The sequence below is a fragment of the Strongylocentrotus purpuratus genome, unplaced genomic scaffold (assembly GCF_000002235.5).
Source record: "Strongylocentrotus purpuratus isolate Spur 01 unplaced genomic scaffold, Spur_5.0 spur5_scaffold_6, whole genome shotgun sequence".
In the NCBI taxonomy this organism is placed as follows: domain Eukaryota; kingdom Metazoa; phylum Echinodermata; class Echinoidea; order Camarodonta; family Strongylocentrotidae; genus Strongylocentrotus; species Strongylocentrotus purpuratus.
Window position 1 is genome coordinate 42204125 of NW_022145612.1, and position 26064 is coordinate 42230188.

The 26064-nt window shown below is 36.0% G+C and overlaps 2 protein-coding genes across 3 annotated transcripts in view; one reads left to right on the forward strand and one right to left on the reverse strand.

Annotated features, from left to right (window-relative positions):
* The first annotated feature begins 510 nt into the window (after positions 1-510).
* LOC587495 (DNA/RNA-binding protein KIN17) lies at positions 511-9004 on the forward strand. Its single transcript, XM_031000318.1, has 10 exons — positions 511-725; positions 1691-1785; positions 2424-2590; positions 3512-3693; positions 4250-4377; positions 4795-4897; positions 5525-5650; positions 6430-6529; positions 7094-7194; positions 7686-9004. Exons 1-10 carry the CDS (start codon positions 609-611, stop codon positions 7746-7748), a joined length of 1182 nt encoding a protein of 393 aa, XP_030856178.1. The 5' UTR covers positions 511-608; the 3' UTR covers positions 7749-9004.
* Positions 9005-10335: 1331 nt separating this feature from the next.
* Positions 10336-26064, reverse strand: part of LOC592682 (alpha-aminoadipic semialdehyde synthase, mitochondrial) — a 29385-nt gene continuing 13656 nt past the window's right edge. For both annotated transcript variants that reach the window (XM_031000316.1, XM_031000317.1), the window contains exons 11-21: positions 25469-25587; positions 21291-21420; positions 20780-20890; positions 20187-20295; positions 19040-19116; positions 18270-18504; positions 17277-17372; positions 15533-15654; positions 14960-15048; positions 14035-14211; positions 10336-13669 (exon numbers count right to left, since the gene is read on the reverse strand). In XM_031000316.1, coding sequence (XP_030856176.1) covers positions 13554-13669; positions 14035-14211; positions 14960-15048; positions 15533-15654; positions 17277-17372; positions 18270-18504; positions 19040-19116; positions 20187-20295; positions 20780-20890; positions 21291-21420; positions 25469-25587 — 1381 coding nt within the window. In that variant the 3' untranslated portion in view covers positions 10336-13553. The remainder of the gene's footprint in view (positions 13670-14034; positions 14212-14959; positions 15049-15532; positions 15655-17276; positions 17373-18269; positions 18505-19039; positions 19117-20186; positions 20296-20779; positions 20891-21290; positions 21421-25468; positions 25588-26064) is intronic.

The following is a 26064-nucleotide window of genomic DNA, read 5'->3' on the forward strand; positions in this document are numbered from 1 at the left end:
TACTATATTTCCTTCGGATACGTGCCCTAACCCCTTCCCCTTTCAAAATGCCCTTTTTACATCTGATAGATGCCCCTATTAAATCTGATAGGTGCGGCCCTTTTCCTTCAACAGATACCCCGTTTTCATGGGGTATGGGTGCACCTTCTTTATGGGGGGGGGGGGGAGGGTTAAATATGCCAATAAAATAAGGGGCATGGATTATTTTTCTGAGCTAGGCTCTGCTGAAGACTTGATGGAATTGTCTGTCAGTGTCAAATAAAAATAAGAGTCTGTGCCGACCCTGCATACTAGGAGAAATTCATGTCCAATGTAAAAAATAATGTTTTTGTGGCGGAGCCGTTGAATTATCTGGAAGATATTTGTGGCGGAGCCGCTGAATTATCTGGAAGAAGCTCAGCGCATTCTCGCTCGCACCGCATCGAGCAGTTGCGCGACCACTAGTCTTGCTATGGACGAAGACTAGACCTTCACACGCAGCCTATCGGACAGTTGCGCCATTACTACACTGCCCATGAACGAAGACTAGACCCTAGCCCTAGCTTCTTATTCGTCACTTTCTCGTTGTTGTTTGTCGGAGTAGCAGAGGAGAAAACCCAGTCACCAATATGCCTAAACCAGGTGGATTTCTTACTCCTAAAGCGATAGCCAATCGCGTCAAGTCAAAGGGATTACAAAAATTGAGATGGTATTGTCAAATGTGTCAGAAACAATGTCGAGATGAGGTAAGCAAATTAACAAGACTCTGGGTGTAGACCCACCAATTCATTCTTTTATGAGTAGATTCTGCCTTGATTCTAAAACTTAGTCTTATATATGTGTGTCATAATGTACTGCATGCTGTGAGTGAGATAGACCTAAACTAAGGGCTATTAACGACTAATGTAGACCTAAATGTTTTCTTTTTACTGAGATGTGTGTCCGGACAAGTTGTTTATCCAGACATTTGATTTAAATCGGTGATTTGAAGAAGTTTACATGCAATATTTTATAAATCTTTTAAGCGCTAGTTCAGAAGGGTATCCAGACTTTGACTCGTAACTACAGCGTGGAGATACCCTATTAAAACATAACGAAAATCTACTAAATTTTTATCAATTGTTCAAATAATGGTCATGAATTAAAAGTTGTTATGTTTCTTACCTGTTTTGTGTCAATTTTCTTGTCTTTTTTGGAGTATTTTTCCTAAAACGAAGACTTATAATATGCCCTTTCTCACAGGATTCAAGGCAAACTGCTGCACAATACAATTGGATACCGTACAGACGGTGGGGTGTGCGCGCATGTGTTAAGTTAATCTAAGCAATTCATCATGAAAAATGCGTTTTGCCCCCCCCCCCATTTTTTCGTTGGTGGGGGGGGGGGGCAACTGCCCCTGCCCCCTCCCACCTCTAGCGCCTATGCTCATACCTGTTCATAACTGTATGTACCTTTTAGTATTACAAAATTCTACAATAGGTTTTGTTTGTATTAGCAGGGATTGGTCCAGGCAGGTGGGTCCAGGGTAGATCATACAGTGTAGTTGAGAAAAGGGAATATAATGACTTGAACTAGCCACCCTCTATTCATTATCATCTTGAAAAATCCTTACTTTTGACAAAGAATAATTTAGCAATTGCCAAAGAGCCCTAGAAACATACCAAGTCACTTTAAAAAGTGTTTTGTGTATTTGTTCAATTTTCTTATTTAGAATGGATTCAAGTGTCATCTCACATCTGAATCACATCAGAGGCAGCTCTTACTGTTTGCAGATAATGAAGAAGAATTTCTGGACACTTTCTCCAAGTGAGTGAAATCATGATTACTTTTCAAGCTTATTCAATGACTGCAACACTTTAGTTACAACTTTGTATATATAATAATGACTGTGCATTTTTTATTTTTAGCATAATGATCATTGATTAGTTGTACTATTACGTTAGTCTGCTTGCTATATGTGATATTGTAATAAAATGTAAATTTTTTCCTTTTTTCAAGTTGGTGCTATAATGAGGAGAAATGCTACATTTTGTATGTCTTTACTGCAACATTTATATCATTAACTCTCTCCTTAGATTCTGTCATTGAAGCAAAGTTTGAAAGATTGCCTTGACTGCATTGTTTGAAAAATTTACACTTATTTCTTGATTTATAATGTAAAGATTTTGCAGGGTAGTTTTTTTCGTAAGCATAAATGATGCAGTGCTCTTTGAAATGTTATAGGTTATTATTATGAACCATAAGAAAGTTTTGTAAATATATCAAATTGCTATTCTGATTTTGTATGAAAGTTCTTAGAATGCTATATTGCCAAACTTGTGTCTCTAAAATACCTTTTTATGCATATTAAAAAAATGATATATTTTATTTACTGGTAGTATTATTTGATCCTAACTTAGATGTATGATATGTTTCACCATTCCCCCCAAATAAAACCTTTATAGTGAGTTCTTTGATATGTTCATGGAGCTGCTGCGACGCCGCTTCAACACTCGCCGTGTCCACTCAAACATTGTCTACAATGAGTATATCTCTGACAGAGAACATACTCACATGAATTCAACCAAGTGGGAGACATTGACAGAGTTTGTGAAATGGCTCGGGAGAGAAGGTAAGAAAGGAAGGCTTAACTTTTTCAGGGGGATGTTTCCCAAAGACTAAGACTAAGATTGACTTAAGTTGGACTTGAACTATGGCAGGCCATTCATGCCAGTGGTTGCTCTTGCCTTATGATCTTTAGATAATATTTTTTTCCCTTCAATAATGAATTATCAAAAAATGAAAATTCTGTAGATTTGTGACCACGATTTGTACTTCCCTTGAAATACGAATACCAGTAAATGGTGAGAGCATACAGTGGCATGAACGATGCCATAGTTTAAGTTCAACTTAAGTCGATCTTAGTCTTTGTGAGACACCCCCCCCCCCCCCCTCCTGGAGCACTAGACGTTGAATCGATTCAAATGGTTGTCAAACTGTTTAGCTTATATCCAGTTCTAGTAATGGAATTTCATTTGGAGAGAAATTAGATCACGTAACTCTGATTTGTTTATATTTTTATGAGCATTTATTTTAAACATATCAGGGTTAATATTTTTGTCATACTTTGAGCCATAATGGCTATAAATCAGGTGATGATAAAATCGTACTTGCGGACACCTTCTGTTCACCTTCTGGTTCTCTACATGTATTATACCACACTGGTATTTCAAATGCAAATGGAGTTTCTTTTGTATTTCTGTTGATAAATATTCTATCGATATATATATATATATATATATATATATATATATATATATATATATATATATATATACCTCTTTAAATAGTCATCACATTTGTCTCTCCTAAATTGGAGTTAGAGGCAAAGGAGTATGGGAAGATACATGAACACGACCCTTAAAAAAGCTTTTGTTTATTCATGTATTTGTCTTATGATCCCTAGATGGAGAATGAAGGCCTTCTTGACTATTTGACTATATTTTAAATGAATTTGCAAATTAATTGGGATGCTCCTCTGTCCTTGTCACAGGGTTCTGTGTCGTGGACCATACAGAGAAGGGATGGTTCATTACGTACATTGACCGTGATCCGGAGACATTGAAACGACAGGAGGCATTGAAGAAGAAAGATAAGTTGATCTTGGACGATGAGGAGAGAATCATGAAAAACATCCAGGAACAGGTTGCCCGTGGCGAGTCTCATGGGTCAAAGGTTAGTCAGGGGTCAGGGATTGTTAACGGTTCAAAGGTTAGTCATGGATGAAGAGTTGTTGAGTCTAGGCTTAGTTGCAAATGGGTGGTTAGTCACAGGTTTAGGGTTAGTCATAAGTCATAGTGTCATAGGTCAAAGGTTAGCTAGGAGGTCACTTCAGGGGCTGTTCACAGGTCAAAAGCTACATGTAGTTATGGGTCAGGGTTTGTTGGATCTAGACTTACTGTGTAGTTACTAACTCATGGCTTATAGTCACAGGTCAAGGGTTACTTGTGAGTCAAGACTTAGTAGAACCGGTAGTCAAATCTCAAAGATGAGTCATAGGTCATAGGTAAAGTCATGGATCTGGGGTTTTTTGGTTGAGGTTTAGTTATAAATTAATGGTTAGAAATAAGTTAAAGGTTAGTCATGAGTCAAGGATTACTAGTATTTAAATGTCAAAGATCGGTCGTTGAGCAAGAGTTAGTCACGGTTAAAATTTAAAAATGAACTTCTTGGATGTATGACATCTTTGCATTCTATGATGGACCTCTGTGTCTTATCCTTCCTATTACAGCAAACCGAGTTCACAGAACTGCAGCGAGACGATGAAGAAGAGAAAGTGACTTTCAGCTTTGGGTCATCAGCCGGCATGTCAGCAGGGGGCAGCAAAGAATCAGACTCTAAAACCAGCCAAGACAAAAAGTATGCCCAGTCAAACCCTTTAAATATTTCAGCCCTCATGTTTTGTTCTTTCATCTTTCTATATACGTACAGCAAATAAGCAAAGTTACGTACAATGCTAAAAAGAAATGATGAAGAAGGTTATTATGCAAAAGTTCTTTTTTGTTGTTGTTTTTGTTTCATTGTGTGAAAGATTCTTACCCACCAGCAAAATCGCAACTTTTTTTAGACTAAACTGTGATGTAAAAAGTGCTGTGTTGCTTCAGTTTTTTTTTTTTGTCTGTGAAAGTATGGTGTATTACCCAGACCAAATCACTTGAATTAAATGTTTAAAGCATGATTTTAATTTTCAATTACATTGAATTGAATAATCAAGAATACCATGAATAATCAGTTGGCTATGTATTTTTTTCTTTGACATCTTTTGAATGGATGAAGGACCAACATTCTGAAAGCAGCAGCAGTCAGTGCATCCAAGAAGAAAGATAGTAGCAGGAAAGAGTCTGGAAAGAGAAAGTCAGCCCTGGAAGAAATCATGGAGGTACGTCCATGCATTAAAAGAAGTCATCATATCATCTCCTTAGAGTCAGGAGTGCATTTACTATGTGTAGAACACTTTTACTTAATAATAATAGTGGGTTCTTGAATAGTGCTCATATCTGTCAGACTTGACACTCCTGGCACTCCACAACCGTTACGACACTCTAGCATCTCAAGGAATTAATTCCTGCCAGGTACCCATTTACATTACCTGGAGCGAGTGCGGCATGTGTAGATTAATGTCTTGCCAAAGGACATTAGTGCCGCGGCGGAGCACAAACCTCAGACCTTGTGGTCCACAGACCAATGACATATCCACTCAATCACAACACCCTTAATGCTTTTTTTGCTCTCTACAAATTGTTTTATCTCTTTGAAGCAATAAGGGTGTTTAATAACTCTTGTACTTTAACAAAAAGCTACCGTAATGCCCTTTTGGCTCCAAACAGACAATATATAAGCATATATTTTTTGGCAAATAAATTGATTAAATGAGCTTAATGTAATACTTTCTAAAACAAGTGGTAGCATAATGGTATCGTGTACAAGAGGAGATAGACCATATTGAATTGTATTGCTCGGTGAGATGTTTTGATGAATAGAATATTTGATCTTTTCTCCATTTCAGGAAGAGGCAAGGAAGAAATCTAAACTGACTGAAAAGAAAGACTACTGGCTGAGAAAGGGCATCATCGTGAAGATCACAACCAAGAGACTGGGGGAAAAGTACTTGAAAAAAAAGGGTGTTGTCAAGGTAATTTTGTCACCTTATAGAGTTCCTATTTCAGTAGTAGTAAAAGCGTTAACGGTAGAAGTCTAGCTAGTAGAAAGCAAGATACAATTTATTATAGTAATTATGAGAAATTTGTTAGTAGCTGAAATAACAGAAGTAATAGGATATAATAGTGATGGTGATGATAATGGGGGTAGTGGTGGTGGGGATGATGATGATGATGATGATGATGATGATGATGATGATGATGATGATGATGATGATGATGATGATGATGATGATGATGATGATGATGATGATGATGATGATGATGATGATGATGATGATGATGATGATGATGATGATGAAGAAGATGAATGAAGATGATAATGGTGATGATGATGATGATATGGAGATGGTGATTTGATTTTGATTTAAAAGGTTTTATTATGATTGCACTTCGCAGCCAAGTGGCTAAATTATGTACAATTTACATTGGCAACAATACTTACAAATGTGGTTTGAAAAACGAATCAATGTTGATAAGAACAAGATGCTATTTGCACAAAGTATAATATAACAAAATTCATAACCAACATGAATAGGGCAATAACAGACAAAAGGTCAGAGACAGAGAAAAATTAAGGTATATTTTGTGAGGTGACACAAGAGTGGGTCAACACTCACATTCACTCTTATACACACTCCCATTCACACTCGCATCCTGATCATACAAAAGTTCTAAATAACCTAGCTAAGGTCTGCTCGCCCATCCTTGGACTTCTCTTGTACCAATACCAAACTTCTTGTTTATTCCACAGGATGTGATAGACCGCTACACAGGTGTTGTCAAGCTCAATGATACAGGGACAAAGGTCAAAGTTGATCAAGTTCATTTAGAAACTGTCATTCCAAACATTGGTAAGTTCATAGAGTCTCTGGTAACACTTTAATCATGTCTCTATTCAGTGTGTAAAAGCTGCTTGCGTGAGGATAGACTGAAAGGTTTAGTAGTTACAACCAACGATTGTGTTTTCTCTTCTTGTTAGATTTCATTGTTCATAAAATATAACTCTTTACATTTATGTAATGTTAATCGATAGTTGTGAAAATAAACACATGCATATTTATGTTATTATTGTTTTCTTTTTTTTCTTCCCATTTGTTGTTGTTGAAGGAACTATTGTTTTGGACATAAATTCAACTGTTCATGAATGCTTTGATCCCAAATGCTTAGTAATATTTGTAGTTTTCAAATTGCCATTGTGTTCTCAATTTTTGATTGAATCTGATTGTAAGATCAAGTCTTTCAAATCATATTGTCTTTCCTAGTAAATAAATAGTACACATACAGAGCTGTAGAAGATATTTGCTCTTTTCAGTTTGTGTTTAGACGAAGTGCATCTTTGAACCAGTATTTGATATGTTGAATAGTATTCATAAGTAGTAATATCAAAGGCCTTCTCTGCTTTTCTTTTGTGACAGGTAAACCCATCTGTATAGTGAATGGTGATTACAGAGGGGTAACCGGAACGCTTCACTCCCTTGATGAGAAGAATTTCAGTGTAACAGTCAAATCAGACTCGGTAAGTTAAAACATACACAATGTGCTATGAATGAGTTTATTGCGTAAAGGCCAAGATGCCAAAAATGTTAATGAAATTAAAGATGCTCCTCATTAAAAAGAGATTAGATAGGCAAGACCAAGGCAATTTGTTTGTGGAAAATTATAATTTTTATTTTAATTATAATCAGAGGTAGATGATATACCGGTATGACATTGCATGGGACGCATATTTCTTTTCTTTGCTTTGTGACAATTTACATTCACCTAAAATGTAATTAAATTGTAATAATGTAGTTGGGAGAATTAAGGAAAAGATCAATTCAGTTTTTCTCAATTTTTGTCATTAATAATGGTCTGTTCTCACTTAAACTTTCAGATTATCTTTAATTGTACATTTAGCATTGAAGTCGCTATCTTAGCACCATTTGCTCCCATTTGAACAATGTTACCAAGTCCCTTTAATGTTCTCAGAATTCAAGGATGATCATGAGACTGTTTTATTGTTCCTAGGGTAAACTGGTTGAAGGTCAAGCATACGAAGACGTCTGCAAATATAGCCCCGAGGATTCATGACATGCATCCTAAGACCTACATCACCTCTGCAATAATGAACGCGAACTTTCCTTCAACTCGCTAAGAACATTGGATGTTTGTGGAAGTGAGTGACCTTGTGACTTTGACTTTGAGATCATGAAGCAGTGGAAGTGAATGACCTTGTGACTTTGACTTTGTGATCATGAAGCAGTCGAGTTGTATAGCGAAGCACACACGAGGAGCATTTCAAGGAAGCTTTCTGAGATAAAAAACATGGAGTTGTCCTCTAGATTTGTGATGTCTCTGACCCTCATCATAATCTCAGCTAATGCTGATGGACTCTGACATAATAAGTCCGGACCCTTTGCCTAAACAGTTACATCATAGTTCATAGGATGACCAGCTATAGTATCGGTCAAGGATATCGCTTTTAGGAAGGAGTACAGTTTTTAATTTGGTGCATTTGTATATATACCAGGATGAAAAAGAATGTCATGAAATATCTGAACAAGGAATTTTTCATACAGTGTATTTTTATATTCAGCCGGGTGAATATGAAACCCTATGATTGTAAGTGTATGCATTCCTGATATACTCACAATTAAGTATATCAGTAGAGACTCGCACTTTTCATTGCAGGAAAACTAGTTTGAACTGTATGATTTTTTTTCTTTGCTAAGATAATATAGCTTCTCACGGTTATTTACTCTACCTGTATGGGTGAATGCCACAAAGGAAATATCAACAAAAACTGAATGTATATTTTTGTCATTGCTTGTACCAAGTCTTTTACCTTTAAAGTGTCTACCTGTAGAATATTCACCTGTCCTTGATGTTAAAGGGTGGGAAACCCGGGAAGACGTTAATCTTTTTGAAACCTAGAAACTGACTTCTTCAAACCAAAGAGCAAGAGTTTCATTTTCATTCTTTCATGCTTCTTTCTTATAAGCAAGCATTCTCGGGCCCTCTAGACTATTAGAATGACAAGAAATAAGCCCCCCCCCCCAAAAAAAAATACTACCGGGAACCATTTCTTGAAGTTCTTAAGCCTCATTAAAACATGATCCGTTAAACTGGCTAAATTAAATGAAACAACATATTAGCATAATGCACATCAAAATATATATATATTACACAGCTTTATGGCATATCTGAATGTTTAAGCAGGGCATGATTCCAATTTTACCTGAATCATTGTACAGTATACAAATTCTAATTCGGGTTGTGATTAAAATCAGAAATATGTAAGTATGTATAATAAAATTTGTTTTGCAAACAATATGTACACGATTGAATGTTTTTATGTGTATTATTACTATTATTATTATCTATATACTCCGCTTTTCCCAGAGCGGCTCAAAGCGCTTACCACAAGAAGAATCCTACAAAAAATGAAAATCCTAAAACTCTGGATTACAAAAAAGAATGTTTTAAGTCCCTTTTTAAATGAAGAGACAGATGGTGATTGTCTATTCCAATATTTAGATGCAGTTATCCAGCTAGTTTCTGTGTTATTTTGTATGTAAGACGGAGTGGGTCACTGGAGGCTCGTAGATTCCTGCGAGGGGTGTATAGGGTCGAACAATGACGTATGTATAGAGGTGCCTATTTATTAAGGGATTTATCATAGACTAAAAATAGAAATCCTGGATCCGCGCCTGCCTGACTGACCTTAAGTTTTATAACTATGATTGCAGAATGAGCTGAATCCAGGATTTTGTTTCAGAATCTGAGGCAATGTTACCGAGTCACTTTAAGCTGCTATACATATCTGAGCTAGTCTCCAACCACCTGTTTTATACACAAAATTGTCAAACTACCTGTCATATTTATTGTTGATGAGGGGAGAGATTTATTTTTTTTAATGTTGGAGGGCATGCAGAAAGCTCAGAATATATTCTCAGGTACAAGAACAAAATATTCTAAGAATATCTTTCAAAAAGAAAAACAGACAATTTATGTAGCTCCATGTACTGAAAACAAAAAAAAGTTGTGTCATATTTTTAGAATAAATTTGCCGATGTATGATCACAATTTTACTTTGTGAGTCTTGTGAAGAGACTAATTGAGAGCTCGCTTCGCACATATGCACTCATTATCGCTTCGTCGCCATTTGTAACTCTCTCATGCACTCATGAAATTAAATGCTTTTTCTTGCAATCAAATTACAAAAATCAAATAATCATACATGCATTGTTTTTCTCAAACTATCAGTGATGTTTTCCCCCCTGTTTAACGTAAATTAATTTCGGGATTAAACACAGAAATGAGTATCAATTTTCAAAGCATATTTAATTAGATTCATACCCAGATAAGTCCAGTCTCATATGTTTATGGCAAAGATGTAATTAATAGCATAATTATATTTACTTGAGCTTGGATCAGAGCAAGCATCAAGTGAAACAATCCTTTTATTGTTCAATGATCATCTTATATACTCAGTGATTTATAGGACCCACCCAAAAGGTATAATTTATCTTGGACTTTTTCAATATCTTCTATCTTCATTACACTTTGCTCTGCTCTTTTATGAACACAACAGCGATACTTGGGAATGAAAATGATACTAACGATCTCAAATTACCACTCGCCTAAATGACAATGAATGCAAATACACACAGCAAAGTTGAATATTTGAATATACTTTATTTCATTAAAAAAAAGACTCTACACCCTCATCCAATCTATTAGAAGTCACCTTTCATAACAATATATCTTATCTTGAAACTTTCCACTCGCCGATTCATAACTCTTCAACCTTCTTTACTCGTACACAATAGAAGAGAGAAACCAAATATTAAAAATATAATTAATTTCCAAAATACTATTGCATGCAACATGCTTGAAGTAAATCTATTCTAAAATATTTATCATGCAAGTAACCACTTTCTTTTCATCGTGGGCACATTTTTAGAAACATGAAAGTAAAGATTGTTTCGCCATATTTCTGTTACAAAATCTACTTTCTATGCTAAATTTATGGTGTACCGATTTTACTCTCTTACTAGGAATTCAAAATAAGAATACTTTGTATTTCGTATTTCTTTAGCTTGAATTTTAGTTCAATATTGCTCTCACACACGTATACCTCTTACAGTTTCAATCACACTTAAAAAAACATTGCCTCATGCCATGACCTTCCCACTTTGTGCTTCTTATCAGCTTGACTTCTTATTCAATTACTTTCCTAGGTTCCTATTAAAACATATTCAATATGTGTTCACCTACAAAAATATTTCTATATTTTTGGAGGCAATGAAATATCACCATATGAATTTACTGACACTAGACTGCAAATTTAGCGATTTTAAACCTTCACGAGGGATACACATAAATACAAAATAACACTTTCATTGTAAATGCAGTACGCTTGATAAGTAAAGCGTTAACAGTATCTGTTATTCTCAATACATTTTGTGCTTCGAAGTACTAAGTAAGGTGACCTTGTGAAGAGATTCAGAGAATCATGATTTTGTTGTGACCCAACCATAACAAACCTGACAAAATCCTTAGTAATGGCATGTGTACAACAGTACGGTATGAATATTGAAAAAGGCAAACACAGAAACTTACTATGAAACTAATTTATACAATGCAAAACAAGTACAATATCCTCAGCTGCCGGCAATAAGGCTGTGTTATGGTAATAAATGGTACTAATGGCCATAACATCAGCAGAGAACAGGATTCATCCAATACATGTACTTATTTATCATGTCCATATCATTTAAAAACTTACTGAAAATGAGTTTGTGGCACAGTCAGTGCCCAAGAGGTTCATATTCCATCTAGTCAATTTTCTTTAACTCTGCAGATAATTCATGCGATGAACAACTGAATGTTTGTACACACACGAAGTAGACATCAGTGACATGCTTCTTCATACATTGCATCTCTTGAATTATTTTGCTAAAGCTTGGGTAATACAAGCGCCAGGAGTGTCAAGTTTGACAGATATGAGCGCTATACAAGAACAAACTATTATTATTAATATTATATTTCATTATTATTATTATTTAAAATGCAATACTAGCAAGTAAATATGACCATTTACACCATAGAATACATAGGAAGTACGTATACAATGTATGGTAATATCACACGTTTTAAAAAGCCTCTTGAACAGCACAGAAGAAGAGAATACAAATGAAAGGTGATAAACTGATTAATAATTGAAAAACAGCCAGCAATAAATAGTAGGTAGAAAACAAAACAACCCAGATCTCTCTGTGGATTTCAGCCATTTACACCAGATACACTATCTGAATACACTCTGCTCTTAAAACAATATGATGTGCATTCAATAACCAAGCAAAGAATATATCACCAAGCATACAAAATAAATCAACCAATTCCAAACCTGCTTAATAATGTATTCAAGTTCAATAATTCTGTGACCAAAAAAAATCTCCAGACCTCCAGGATATTCCTATAACAATAAATTTGGCACCTAATTTGATTCTAACCCTGGAGTCCATTACCAGGGTGTCTGAGAAGAGACATCTGTACATTGAATACGGTCAATTAGAGTAAACCATTTTTGCAAAAATTAGTCAATGGCACATTTCATGTTTCAAAACTTGGTCATACAAGTTGGCCACATTGTTTTTAAAAAAAGGGACTGGCATGTGTACTTTTTAACAGCGAGTGTCTAAATTGCTTAATACAAAGTAATGGTTGTAGGACCATTTTTGCCAGCATAAAGAATAATATAAGTTAGAAACATTTCAAAAACTTTTATAATGCATGCAAATGAGGTCTTGCATAGAGTGTGATATATTTCAAAGCACAAGCTGAAAGCCAAGAAATTAAATGAAGAATTTTTTTGACAAATATGGACTTTAAAAAATAATGTATGTAAACAGTGGAATACATGAAGACTAAACAATGAACTTGTATAAATACCCTTGTCTACTAATCAGAAGAAGACTTAGTTTTAACTTCTACCAAATGCTTGAACTACACGTTATGAATATCCCCTACCAATGGAAGCTCGTTTGTTTAAGCTACACAGCTCAACAAAACTTCAGTTTGCACGCATAGACAGGAAGCCACATAAAGCATCTTTCAAAATTGTAAAACATTTCTTTTATCATTATCGCAATTCATAGAAACACAATGCTCACAGCACACACATACACAAAGGTTAATCTAAATCTCAGCTACCATGAAAGGCAAAAGTCATGAGGTATAAACCTCCCACACACCAGAATCAAAGCAATACATGCAACATCAGCTGTCTGTCTGTCTGTCTGTCTGTCTGTGATCGTGATACAGAAGTCTACTGAAAACCTTCGATGCTCCATCATTTTGGTCCTCAGCCTGGGTAAGAGCGGGCACTGATTAAGCTTAGTATCTATCACTCAAAGGGAACTGTCTTCAGGTTCCTTACGTTGTTTCAGGAGTCCTGGGACCCGTTTCACAAAGCCTTTTTTCAATTTCAAATGACAAAAATCAGTGACAAATCTGCTGATAACCAATCAGAAGCAAGGATTTCAGTAGCTTATAACGTAAACTGTCATTTGTCACTGATGACAAGTTTTGTGAAATGGGGCCCTGGAGTCACGCTGATGCCTTCTGCTCTTGGAGATGTTGCAGACTATAAAAAGAGGTAACTCTGGATTAGAACTATTCACAATATGTTCAAAGGTGTCTATTTCTCACAGGTATGATACAGGGACCTGTTTCACAAAGCATTTTTTCAATGACAAATGACAAAAATCAGTTAGAAGCAAGGATTTCAGTAGCTTATAACAAAAACTGTCATTTGTCACTGATGACAAGTTTTGTGAAACTCCCCTCAGGTTTGTGCAGCTTGGTTTCAGCAGGGTTTGGGAGTGGTGTTTAGACCTTGATAGAGCGGGTGGACGCACGGATGCCTTCGGCCTTGAGACGGTTCAAGATTGGCTTGTAGACGTCCTTGGACAGGGGTAGGACTATACCCTTCGTCTGAATCTCACCTGGTCGGGGAAGAAGCATCAAAATGTTCGATGAGAATTATAAGGGTGATAATACTGATTAGGGGAGCGAAAAATAGACAAGAATAACAATAAACAATGCATGCAGTGACAAGTATGTGGACAAATGCTATTTCTACTTGCATTTCATTACATGCCTAAAGAGTAATCCAGTATTTTGTTTGGATAAGACAATAAAATTCTGCATAATAATTCATTTAAAGTTTTCTACAGAGCAAGCATGTCTTGCATGAGGGTGATCAAATATTTGTTTGTAAACATTGATGCATTAAAGCATGCACATCAACAGAATCTTTGAGGTTCATACATGTAGTACATCCAGAAATGTAAAGGCCTGGTATATTTACCTTCTAGCACCATCTTGGCTGCAATGGCTACCGGGTAACCTACAGTCATAGCCATAGCTGAGAGACCGTTTGGCTCTCCATAGACGGTCAATCCTATCTCTTCATGGGTCTGAGTACCGTCCGGCCAGTCCACACCAATCACATTACGCATGATCACCAGGTCACGCTCTCCTTCACCTTTAAAGGGAAGAGGAAGACATGTGTGGATTGATGAGTAACAGAAGTATGTATGTATCATACAAAATAAGTCCTTCCGATTCTCCACATTATGTAAAAACAGACATTTTTCTTATAAAATACTTTCATGAATCTTGTGAGCGGTGTAGATTTGTAAATTTTGATGCTGCAATACTATATTTCGGGAATTCACTTAAAGCCCCTCCACACTAGTCCAGGCCAGGAGGGATTAGACCTCCCTCCAAGGGCACTGGCAGGTGGTCATCATTTTATTTCTCACAGATAAAAAATAAAGAATTGTTACGGAATGTTCATGCAGTATGGGACCAAGTCATCTTGCCTGATGACTTAACAGGAGCTTTAATGTTTGTGTTCTCTACATCAAACAGAAAACAAATGTCTCAACTTTATCCAACAACATCAATAGGACCTATTATACAATGACAAAACAAAAGTCCAGCGAAGACAAATTTGCAAGATTTGCGAGGATTTTAAAGGTATAGACCAGTTCTGGTCATGCGATTACATTGTGAAAGAAACGATCAGAAAAGGTTGATCATCTAGCATATAAGTACTGATGTGTACTGCAAGGTTCTGGAATCATCAAATATTTCATTTTTTGAGAGGGGCGCATTTCCAAAACTGGTCTATACCTTTAAGGTTGCCTCACGGCTCATTAGGTGTTTGATTGCATCCACGCAACCGCTCATTTTTTTCCAAGCACAGTGAATACTGAAAAGTTCCTTACCATATGAAAGCTTCTGAGACAAGTGATGAGAGAGAGTCATGAGAGGAGAACCCTGCTTCGTAACCACGGTATCCGACAGGAGTCCCAAACTGAAATCAAAGAATAAAAAAATATGAGCAATAATTAATACCACTGTTTAATTGATCCAGAGGGCAATAGGCCTACCAAAAGCCACATCATTTAATGCAATTGTTCACTTTGATGAACACTCTGAAAGGCCACTTTAATATATAATTTTGTATAATAAATAAAAAACTATGCATTACACAGTAATATGAAATGTACTATTTCAAGCTCTCCATAGGTGAATTTAATTTTGGACACTATTCGCACTGCAAGACTAATAAATCAATCTCTTATTTGATAGGCTAGAGTTCTCTCCCCCCCCCTCCCCTCCCCCCCCCCCACAAAAAAAAAAATAAAAATAAAAATCAAATTTGATCATCTAAACCAAAGTTTATTTGTCAATGAATGAACCATTTATACTCATAAATTTATCAACTTTGATTCTCTTAAACTGCTAAACCTAAGTGTCGATAAAGAACTACAGTAACATCCTATTCTATGACATACTCTCTGACTGCTTGTAGTCTCTGCTGGTCCCTGCCCACTGCTTCAAACACCATGTTGATCGCTTCCTCCTCGGTGAACTCCTTACCCATGCTTGCTCCCATGGTCACACATAGCAGCTCTCTCTGTATAGAAAGAAACAAGACTTTGATTTTTGCTGGTCTCACGCTAATTCAAGCATCATCTTACATTAAAGCGGGACTGCACTACTTGTAGCCCGGCCCCCCACTCATTGTTATTTAGGGTACGCATATGCTTGTTCCCTCTTTTTGAAAGCAACCCCTATCTGAGGACTGCCAACATTTTCGAACCCCCCTTTCGCTGGCTTTCCTGCCTTGGAGACCCCCCTAAATCATGAAAAATGCTCAATGTACCACCCTAAATTCGGAATAATTTCTCAGGAGTCCAAAGAGATGAGAGAAAAAAAGAAAAAACACCCCCTTTTTAAAGAAATCTCGGGTGAAAAGTTAATACACCCCTTTTTTTACAATTCTCGGGCCGGACTTTGTCGCACGAAAAGTACCACTTTACGGACATTTTGGTAACACGCATGGGGTCCGTCCGTTCTCGTAGTGGGGGGGGGGGGGGGGGGGGCCGGGACTTTTAGCTACTTGCGCCCTATATATAGCCAACAATTCCCCCATGGTGCCCTTTTTCTCAAGTTGAGGGCTGATTTGATGAGATAACCACCTGCCAGCGGACCACGCAGGGAGGTCTAATCCCTCCTGGCCAAACTAGTGCAGATGGGCTTTAACTCTTATCATGCTACAGTGCTAATCTCCATTGTACCAAGCCCCAAAAATACCCTGTGCCAGGTTTATTTTGAGATAATCATAATCATAATCTATATTTCTATTGTTGAATTTTGTATTTTATTTTCTAGCATTTGTATGTTCACTGTCAACCAGAACGTCAATGACGTATCGCTCATCTACATCTTGCAACAACAAATATCGTAAATTTTATGTGGTACACTTTTGAACTGGTCAAAAATTAAAAATTTGATGCCCTGGAAGGGACATTTAATTTTCAACCTCTCTTTTCTCCTCTTTTTAATCCACAAATTAAGTGTTTTCTGTGAGGGATCAAATAATCATCCTAATATTTTGCACAAAACTTTAAAAAAGAAAGGAAGGAGAAGAAGCATTTTTTGTTATTTTTGGAATAAATTTGAATAAATTACCATTATTAATCAATGGAGCAAAATCTCAAAATTCTGTGTAGAAGTTTAGTGTTCCAAATTTAGCTCTACCAGATAAGGCAAACGAAATCAAAATCGGTCAAGAAGCAATTTTTGTTATTTTTGGAATAAATTTGCATAAATTACCATAATTAATTAATGGAGAACAATTTCAAAATTCTGTGTAGAAGTTTAGTGTACCAAAGTTAGCTCTACCAGATTAAAGCAAAGCAAATCAAAATCAGTCGAGAAATTAAGGAGAAGAAGCATTTTTTGTGATTTCGAATAAATTAGCATAAATTAGCATAGATTAGCATGATTCTGTGTAGAAGTTTTAAATCCCCCTCCTAGCCCTATCATATGAAACAATTAGAATCAAAATTGGTTGAAAAATAACGAAGAAGAAGCATTTTGAAAACTGTGGACGGATGGACGCCACGCCATGGCTTAAGCTCATCGGGCCCTTCGGGCCGGATGAGCTAAAAAAGCCATTGGAAGCAAAATTTCTATGTAAAGTTTGCATGCATGGACAGATAAAATTATCTTGAATCTTGAAGACTCACTCACCCATGTGATCTCTGGAGCATCTTCATCTAGGGCAGGGTGTGGGTTCTCATCCGCTATGCCAATCATCCTCAGCCCAGTAACAACGTGACAATATCCCTGAACAAAAGAACAGAATAATGTTATATTTTACAATCGTCATCGATCCACAGCAGTGAGTATGAAACTGTACACCCTAATAAACAGACCATCATATCCTTGAACGAAGGACTAGGACAATAGTCATCTCAGTCCGCACCAGTAAGTATGAAGCTGAACCCACTTAGCAGACTATACTAAAGACTCCTTCACACCTGCTGGGCATATATAAAGTAGCCTTTATGGAGTGCAAGTATCTTCAACTATTAAACAATCGATCAACATAAATGCCAAGCTTTTTATGCATTCATTTTCTTACCTATTTCATTGATCTATAAATATATATATATATATATATATATATATATATATATATACCTAAATGAATCTATATGTGTCCATATCTCTCTTCATCTATGGATCTTTTCAGCTTTCTATTCAATTCAATTCCATTTCTTTTTTTCATCAATCTATCTTTTTCATCAATCATTTTAGAGACTCCTCTATCACCTTGTCATCTGCCTTCTAATATTTCAAGCAACTAAAAGAAAGGAAATCATTTTTCTAGAGCATTAAACCCTAGGAACATCAGTCTTTACACCCCCTCTCCCCCCCCCCCCCCCTCCCTCCCCTCCCTCCCCTCCCCTCCCTTTCCCTTCCCTCTCCTCTTCCCTTCCCTCTCCCATCCCCCAAGTAGTTATAATGGTGGTTTCCCATTCCCACCTTGTATCTGAGCGTGCTCCTGATGATGTTATCCGCTGTTGGGATACCGTAGAGGAAGACGTATTTCAATCAATAAAAAGAAAGGAAATCCTTTTCTAGAGCATTAAGCCTGAGGAACATAATTCTTTAGCATCCCCCTCCCTCCCTCTCCCCTTCCCTCTCCCATCCCCAAGTAGTTTTAATGGTGGTTCCTACCTTGTATCTGAGCGTGCCCCTGATGATATTATCCGCTGTTGGGATTCCGTAGAGGAAGACGTATTGCATGGCATCACGGTTGCAGTAGCCTTCCAGGTTGAACCCTGGTAGGAAGTTGAAGCTGTTAACATTCGATGCATCCATGTGCATCCCGGGAGGGAGGTAGATCTCTTGCTGGTCCTTGAGGTACTTGGCATCTCGGGTCATGGCGAGCAGAGCTGTCGCAGGGCTCCAACTAAAGGATTGAAGTATGACATGATTAGGATAGGGGGGAGGGGTCATCTTTAGGACAAACCTACACAAAACAACTCTTCATACCTGGTATTTATCAAATAACGTACATTAGTATCTATATAAGGCTTCCAAGTGGTACAATAAATTAGTGTATTTAATATCTTTAGCGCAGTACCCGGACGACTGACCAATATTGTTTTTGTATTGCTCAGTCATCCAGGAACTTCAACTATCGATATCGATGTGAAATTGATATCACACGAAAACAAAGCCATATTTACTGAGACTGAGGTAAGTCAAAAAAAAATATTTCGCTATTCAGACTCATATAGATAATAATAATATTTTATGGCTTTGTTTTCGTGTGATACCAGAATATATTGCTCTCGCTAAGACAATATTAGACTCGTCTTTGACTCGTCCAATATTGTCAAAGCTTGAGCAATATATTCTTGTATCACACTCAAAGCCATCCAATATTATATAAATATCTCATATCATATTTCAATTTCTTTCCTTCGAATATCTCAACTTACCTGAACTTGTACTTGAGAGGATTGGCTGAAAACTCTGGAGCTGGAAGACCACCACACCATGACTCAAACAGTTTCACCTATCACACAAAGTTTTAAAATTAAAGATATACTTGAGTTCTGGTAAAAAAAGAAAATTAATTCTCACAGAATCTAACGAAACTTACACTGAATGTTCAAGATTACAAATAAAGGTCATGTGCCAAACAATTTTGGAAGAAAATGTATACTGGCTGAGTAATGAGCATAGAAAGATAAGGAAATCAGGGTTGTACTAGCCCCGACACCATGTGTGTTGTCCCATATACATCTTTCTGTGTAAGTGATTGTTACTTTACCAAGACTCTGCCAAATTTATGATGATTTTGATGACCCCAGAACCTTGCATTACGCACCATTACTTACATGCTATATGATCAACTTTTCTGATCCATTCCACACCTTTTCTTTCACAATGCAATCGCATTACCAGAACTCGAGTTTATCTTTAAGAACAACAAAATACTGGTAAGAAGTCCACACAGACTGATGATCACATTTTATATGTAAGTCTGTTTCACTTGTAAAATAAAAGAAATGTGTTTATTTGGATACACAATGGAAGTCAGAAACAAAAGTATACTCAAACTGTGTATCAAATGAAAGAAAATAGAGTCAGAGTTTTAAAAAAAGATACACATCTGCTGAAAAATTCATGAGGATTGTTTAAACTATTAGTTAAAGGTATAGACCAGTTTTGTAAACGCCCCCTCTCAAAATGAAATGGAAGCTCTTATTACCAATCGTGTGAAAGAATATGTTTTGACTAATACGTGATGATACAAATTTTGCAGGAAAACCACCTACTAATTAATATCTTTGGTAAATTATTATATCTATCTCGACTGGATAGATATCGCGTAGTCCCATATACATCTTTCTGTGTACAGTGCTTGTAACTTTACCAAGACCGGGCCAAATTTCTTATCAATTTGTTGATTCCAGAACCTTGCAGTACACACCAATACTTATATGCTAGATGATCAACCTTTTCTGATCAATTCCACTACGTTTCTTTCACAATGCAATCGCATGACCAGAACTGATCTATACCTTTAAAGTTTTATGACACATCTTTAAAAAAACAACACTTATTGACCGAAATAGCTACCTTTCCTCCTAGTTGTTTGACATTCTCAAAGCATTCCATAGCCAGCATGTGATCAATCCCCGGATCCAATCCACATTCTGTTATTATGGTTATACCAGCATCCACAGCACTGTTCAAAATAAGCATTACAAATAAGTATACAAGGAATATGCACTTTTTATATTCTTCTATAAAATAACATGGATATAATTGACCATCAACTAGAAATAACATGAACCTATAAAAGCTAGATAATGTAGATAACAAAAGCATTTTTGGTGCTTTTACCTATTGTGTCTTGAACTGTCTATTCAATGACACTACCTTCAACTGAGGGTGGAAGAAATATACAAGATACTGGTTATCTACATTTTATGTATGTATGGAAGTAGTTGCCTGAAAACGATTATAAAAGTTTGTGAGGTGTGATTGACCAAGCAACAAATAACTAAAGAATACATATAATTTTCAGAGAAAATCATATGGTTTGAACATGAACAAAAATTCTTGATACTGCTGGCAGAAAAAGAAGCATGTAGAAATTGTGGATACATGATATAAATGAGTTTTTAGATTTTTCAACATCATCTCAAATATCCTCAACGTTGACTCACTTTTGTTGTAGGGCTCTGAGTTCCGGTGATGTGTAGCTGGTTGTGGCCAAGTGTCGTTTATGCTCTACGCACATCTTGGCAATACGACTATGTAGATGAAGAGGCAACATACTACACAGGAAGACACAGAGGGTAGTTTTGACAGAATATGTACATTTAAAGATCCTATCTGATGAAAATACAACTTTGTGTCAATGGACAGACAACCAACATAAAACAAAATAAAAAAAATGTAAAGTACAGCTTACACACAGAAAGTGGAACTCAGCTTTATCAGAAGAAACAATTCTTCAAAATACATGGAGATATACTTTCAATAATGACTGACATCGACTACATAACTACTTTTCTGTTGTCATTTTATGACAAAAAGTGCAAACTGAATGGATAAAGCTAAAACCTTTACATTATTATATAATACCAGTCTCTCATAACATGGCTGCAAACTAATGTCTGTAGGTTTAGGACCGAAATCAGACGATTCTGACTGTTCTTTGACATCTGATCTTACCTCATAACCAGGTCATGTTCCTTGATGCATTTGCTGAGTAATTCTGGATGCATGTCAACATTAAGATAGAGAGCACCTGTGTTAGGGTAGCGACTTGCTAGACCCTCAGCGACTTCCTTCGTATCAGAAGCTATAAAACAAAATACACACAGACATAATAATAATAATTCTGCTTATATATATAGCGCTTAATACATCTATGATGTCTTTAAGCGCTTTACAGATATACTATTACCCGGCCATTGGATTCAATACTTGCCCCCACACACTGTGTGCACAATCTCCACTCCCTGGGGAGCATTCCAGCCAGGCATTGCGTGTCGCTCAAAAACTGTTTGACCAACAATGAGTGTCGCATCCTACCTGGTACCCATTTAACACTTTGGCACACTGTTTTCTGTCAATTGATGGATTGGCACTTGAACATGTACAATTTAAAGACAGTCAAATCTACTGGGCCAGAAGGGATAAGACCACACAGCGAGGTCACTGACAGGTGGCTATCTCATGAACTCAGCTCTCAACTAACATAAGAAAAAGAGGGGACCAACAGGCACCGATTGGGGAAGTTTTCTATATAGAGGGAGCAAGTAGCTACAAGTAGGACAGTGGGCCTTTAAAACTATTTCTCTTTGCACATTACATTCTGATTTGAATTGATTGATTTGGTTTATTCAATTAAAAAAAAAAAATGTTTACAATAACTGAGATATAGAATATAGGACAAATAAATATTAAATGTAAATTGATACTACAATGATAAATAATCAATATGATTATCAACTGATTTAGATAACGTTAGTAAAAATTGAAAATACAATATGAGTGTCTTTGGGTAAGTTATTAATGGCTATGGAACAGGTATCCCTATCAAACCTGCCAACGAGATTCAAAGTAGAATTTAAAAGGTTACTATTTATTATATGTTTCATGATGATTTATATTCCCAAGGAAAAAATACGCCAGTAAAGAATATTTTCCATCAAAATTTGAAGATTAAAAAAAGAAAAAAAGGGTAAAGACATTATAAGATTACCAGATTACAAGGGTAGAACTATAACCTTATCCATTCTTGCGAGAAAAAAAAGGGAAAGGAAGAGTAGATGATATTAAGAGGGGAGAAAAACAATGAAATAAGGTGAGCCCCAAATGTATGTATTAGATATCCTGCTAGTAAAACATTAAACATAGCTAATAATAATACAGTAACTTAGTATCACCAATACTAAAGACCGGTATGGGAAAATAAACATAGTTACAAATATAAAATAGGTTCTGTATATTATTAACAGAAGAATGACTTTACTTATCATTAGAGGGATAGACCAGTAGTGGTCAAATTGCAGTTTAAGGGTTTTGGGTGCAAAATATCCATTCAATATTGTTCAAATATTGCCTTCAGAGGCTTAGATGACCATACTTAAACCTAAATTGGCAAAAAAGCAGAAATATATGCCTGAATGTTTAATGTTAACGTGCATTTGCGATATCTATCCAGGCCGGATCAATATGATAATTTACCAAATATATCAATTAGTAGGCGGTTTCCAGGCAAATTTTTTATCATCACGTATTAGTCAGAACATATTCTTTCACATGATTGGTAATAAGAGCTTCCACTTCATTTTTTGAGAGGGGGGCATTTCCAAAACTGGTCTATATCTTTAATGTCATGCTTTATATTTTCTTCTTTCAGAAAAAGGGTAATTGGTATCCCCAAAGAAATCAATTTTATACAAAATAAACTTATGATTAAATACAACAGGGGAAAAGATAAGAGAACTACTGGTAAGGTGAAAAGCGGAAAGAAATAGGTTAAATTTATAGATATTGTTAAATTCAACATTCCTTGCTATAATGCCAATACAATTTAAGAGTACCCCTTGGAGTTGTCACTTGTGACAAAATCTCCAAGTACCATGGATGAATATTCCTTTATCACAAAATGACAGTTGAATTGAAGAAAAATGTATTCTTGATGTGCAAAATGTTCAAATAATCAGTTCAGAATTTGATGTATTCAGACATGCTAAATTTATTCATCCTGCATAGTGATAAATACAAGAAATTACATGTAGAACAAAAAGTTTCAAAAGCAATTTTCTATGGATCATTTGTTTTCTTCTGAACCATGCGCATATCTGCCATTTTGTGAAAAGAAGGGTACATCGAGATACAAACAGGCCACCTCTGTAAGGGTAGTGAGTTGTTAGACCTTCAGAGACTTCCTTCATATCATAAGCTAAAAAAATACATAGAAACATGAAGATCACCTGAGTTGGGGTATCTACTGTCTAGACCTTCAGCGACTTCCTTCATACCAGGGCCCCATCTCATAAAGATTTGCGATTGATACAAAACCAATCAAAAGTCCTCCAATTATTTGCAACTTTGCAGTCTCCTATCTCTTATTGTCGGCCGGCTGGCAGAAGAGCGTTAGCGGATGAGCTACTCGAAAACTACTTTTCAAATTATTCGCATTTAAAGATTTGTTTTATATTTAAACTGCTTTCCGTCCCGAAAATTGTTTTGAAACTTACAAGACTAATAGAAATGTTATAGAGGAACACGGCCACAATTTTTTTCAGGAAATAAGTCAGTTTTATAAAAGTTTGAGGCGATTTAGTGCTAACGCTCTTCTGCTTAACGCTTCAATTTTTACCTGAAATTCGAGCTAACGCCCTTCTGCCAGCCAGGTGACGTTATGTACAAAATCGCAATTGACATAAATCGCAAATAAGTTGCCCTTTCAATTGATTAATAAGACGGGGGCAAGAAGTCACAATATAAAATTCAAATTCAGTTAACCTGTCATAATGATTACCTCTAACCAGGTAACCAGTCAAAATTTACTGGTGGTTATTCTCATTTCTATCTGTAAAAAGCAAGTTTTTTACTTGATCAAAGTGCACTTGTACCTTTACAGAAAGGCCACAGAGAACATGTTTACCATTTTCTTTGGATGTCCTTTATAGACAGGTATGACTGCAGTATATCATAAAATGATCAATATGTTCCAAAGTACATGTATAAACTTCTGATGGAAATAAATTGAGATGACCCAGTCTACTCCATGCAATTTTGATACATATTCCCTTTCATTGTTAGATCATGTTGTTTGTTGCATAGATTATCACTAAACATGTTCCCTAAAATACTACAAAATATTAAGTCAATTCTTGTTTAGATGACCTCATCCACTCCATACAGTAACAGCACATGTTCCTTTTCAATAAACTGAACCTCAGTGATCTAAAAAAAATTGTCCATCTCAAGTTAAAAACAATTGTTGAATTGTTGAAGACATTAGGGTTTGATACAGTTCACTGCAAATAAAAACATTTGAGCCATTCACCTCAGACTCTAAACTCTCCTCAGAAGAAAAACATTTTACAGTACATGGATAAGAAACATTTAGTATCTCACTTTGGATCAGATCCCTTAAAACATCTTCCCCCGGTAAATCTAATTTTATCAAGTTATTCATTACTATCGTATTTTGTTTCTCTCCAAATCTGTGATTTTGAAAGTACATTTTCCAGCCTGCATCCCTGATGTTACTATTATAATCATTAATGTCATTGCCATCATCATCATCATCAAAATCTTTATCAATTAAAGAAGACTAACAAGGCAAAATAAAGGCAAAGGGAAATAGTAACAATAACAAGTGAAAAGATAGATTGTGAGGAAATTAAAGTGACTCTGTAACATTGCCTCAGATTCTGAAACAAAATCCTGGATTTAGCTGATGCTGCAATGATAATTATAAATCTTTAGGTCAGTTAGGAATCCCATGACTTTTACAAGCCGATCACCTGTCTGATATTCAAGATATTTATGATTTGAAATCGAAATTTTTATTTTTTGTTTTCCGAATGTTTTTTTTATAACACTACAGTCTATTGGGGAAAATGAGTATGGTAAAACCGATCACTCAAAGATTTTTACTTTTTTGAGGCACTTCATGATCATTTTGAAGCGCATATTTTCGTCAGGGCTTCAATATTACACCATATCACAGACACTGATAACACGTAGGGCCATGCATCTCAGACTTAACATTGTTAAACGATGCCTTTAAACGATGCCTTTAAACGATGCCTTTAAAAGAAAAGAAACAAAGGGAGGTATTAAGGAGAAATACAAAACACCAGTCTACAAAGAATAAGACTCACCTATAGTACAGGCTAGACTGTTGTCTCTGGTCAGGTAATCAATGACAGGAGGTACCATCATGCCGGAGCCTAAGACCAGAACCTTCTTCTCTGCTGTAGCCATGTCTATTGGGATTCTCCTGTAGATCATATAACAATCAATACAGTTAGCTACTAGTGTCTAGTCACATCCATTAAATAAAAAACACACACATACCTGCATATGGGGATTGAATAATGAGGTTTAGATAACAAGGTTAAAAAGAAAACCAAAGGGTTATACATTTAATAGTTATCAAAAGACGCTGTTTTCCAATATCATGGTAGTATATCTAAAGACAAAAAATGTATGGGCAAACTCAAGGATAAAGGGAACATTCACTTCCGGAAGATCTTGAGGAATAAATTTTCCATATAATTACTGAAAAATACACGGCAAAATACATTTTGACAATTTGTCCATGATTTCTGATAAAATTAAGCTCAAAGCTCAACTTTTGTCTATGCTTTTGCTCCTTGCTAAGAATCTTGCAAAGGTTCATTGAATATGAGTGCAACCACACAGTTGTATCTTGGTTTATTATCTATCGAATCCTTGCACTTCGTAGAAACACCAC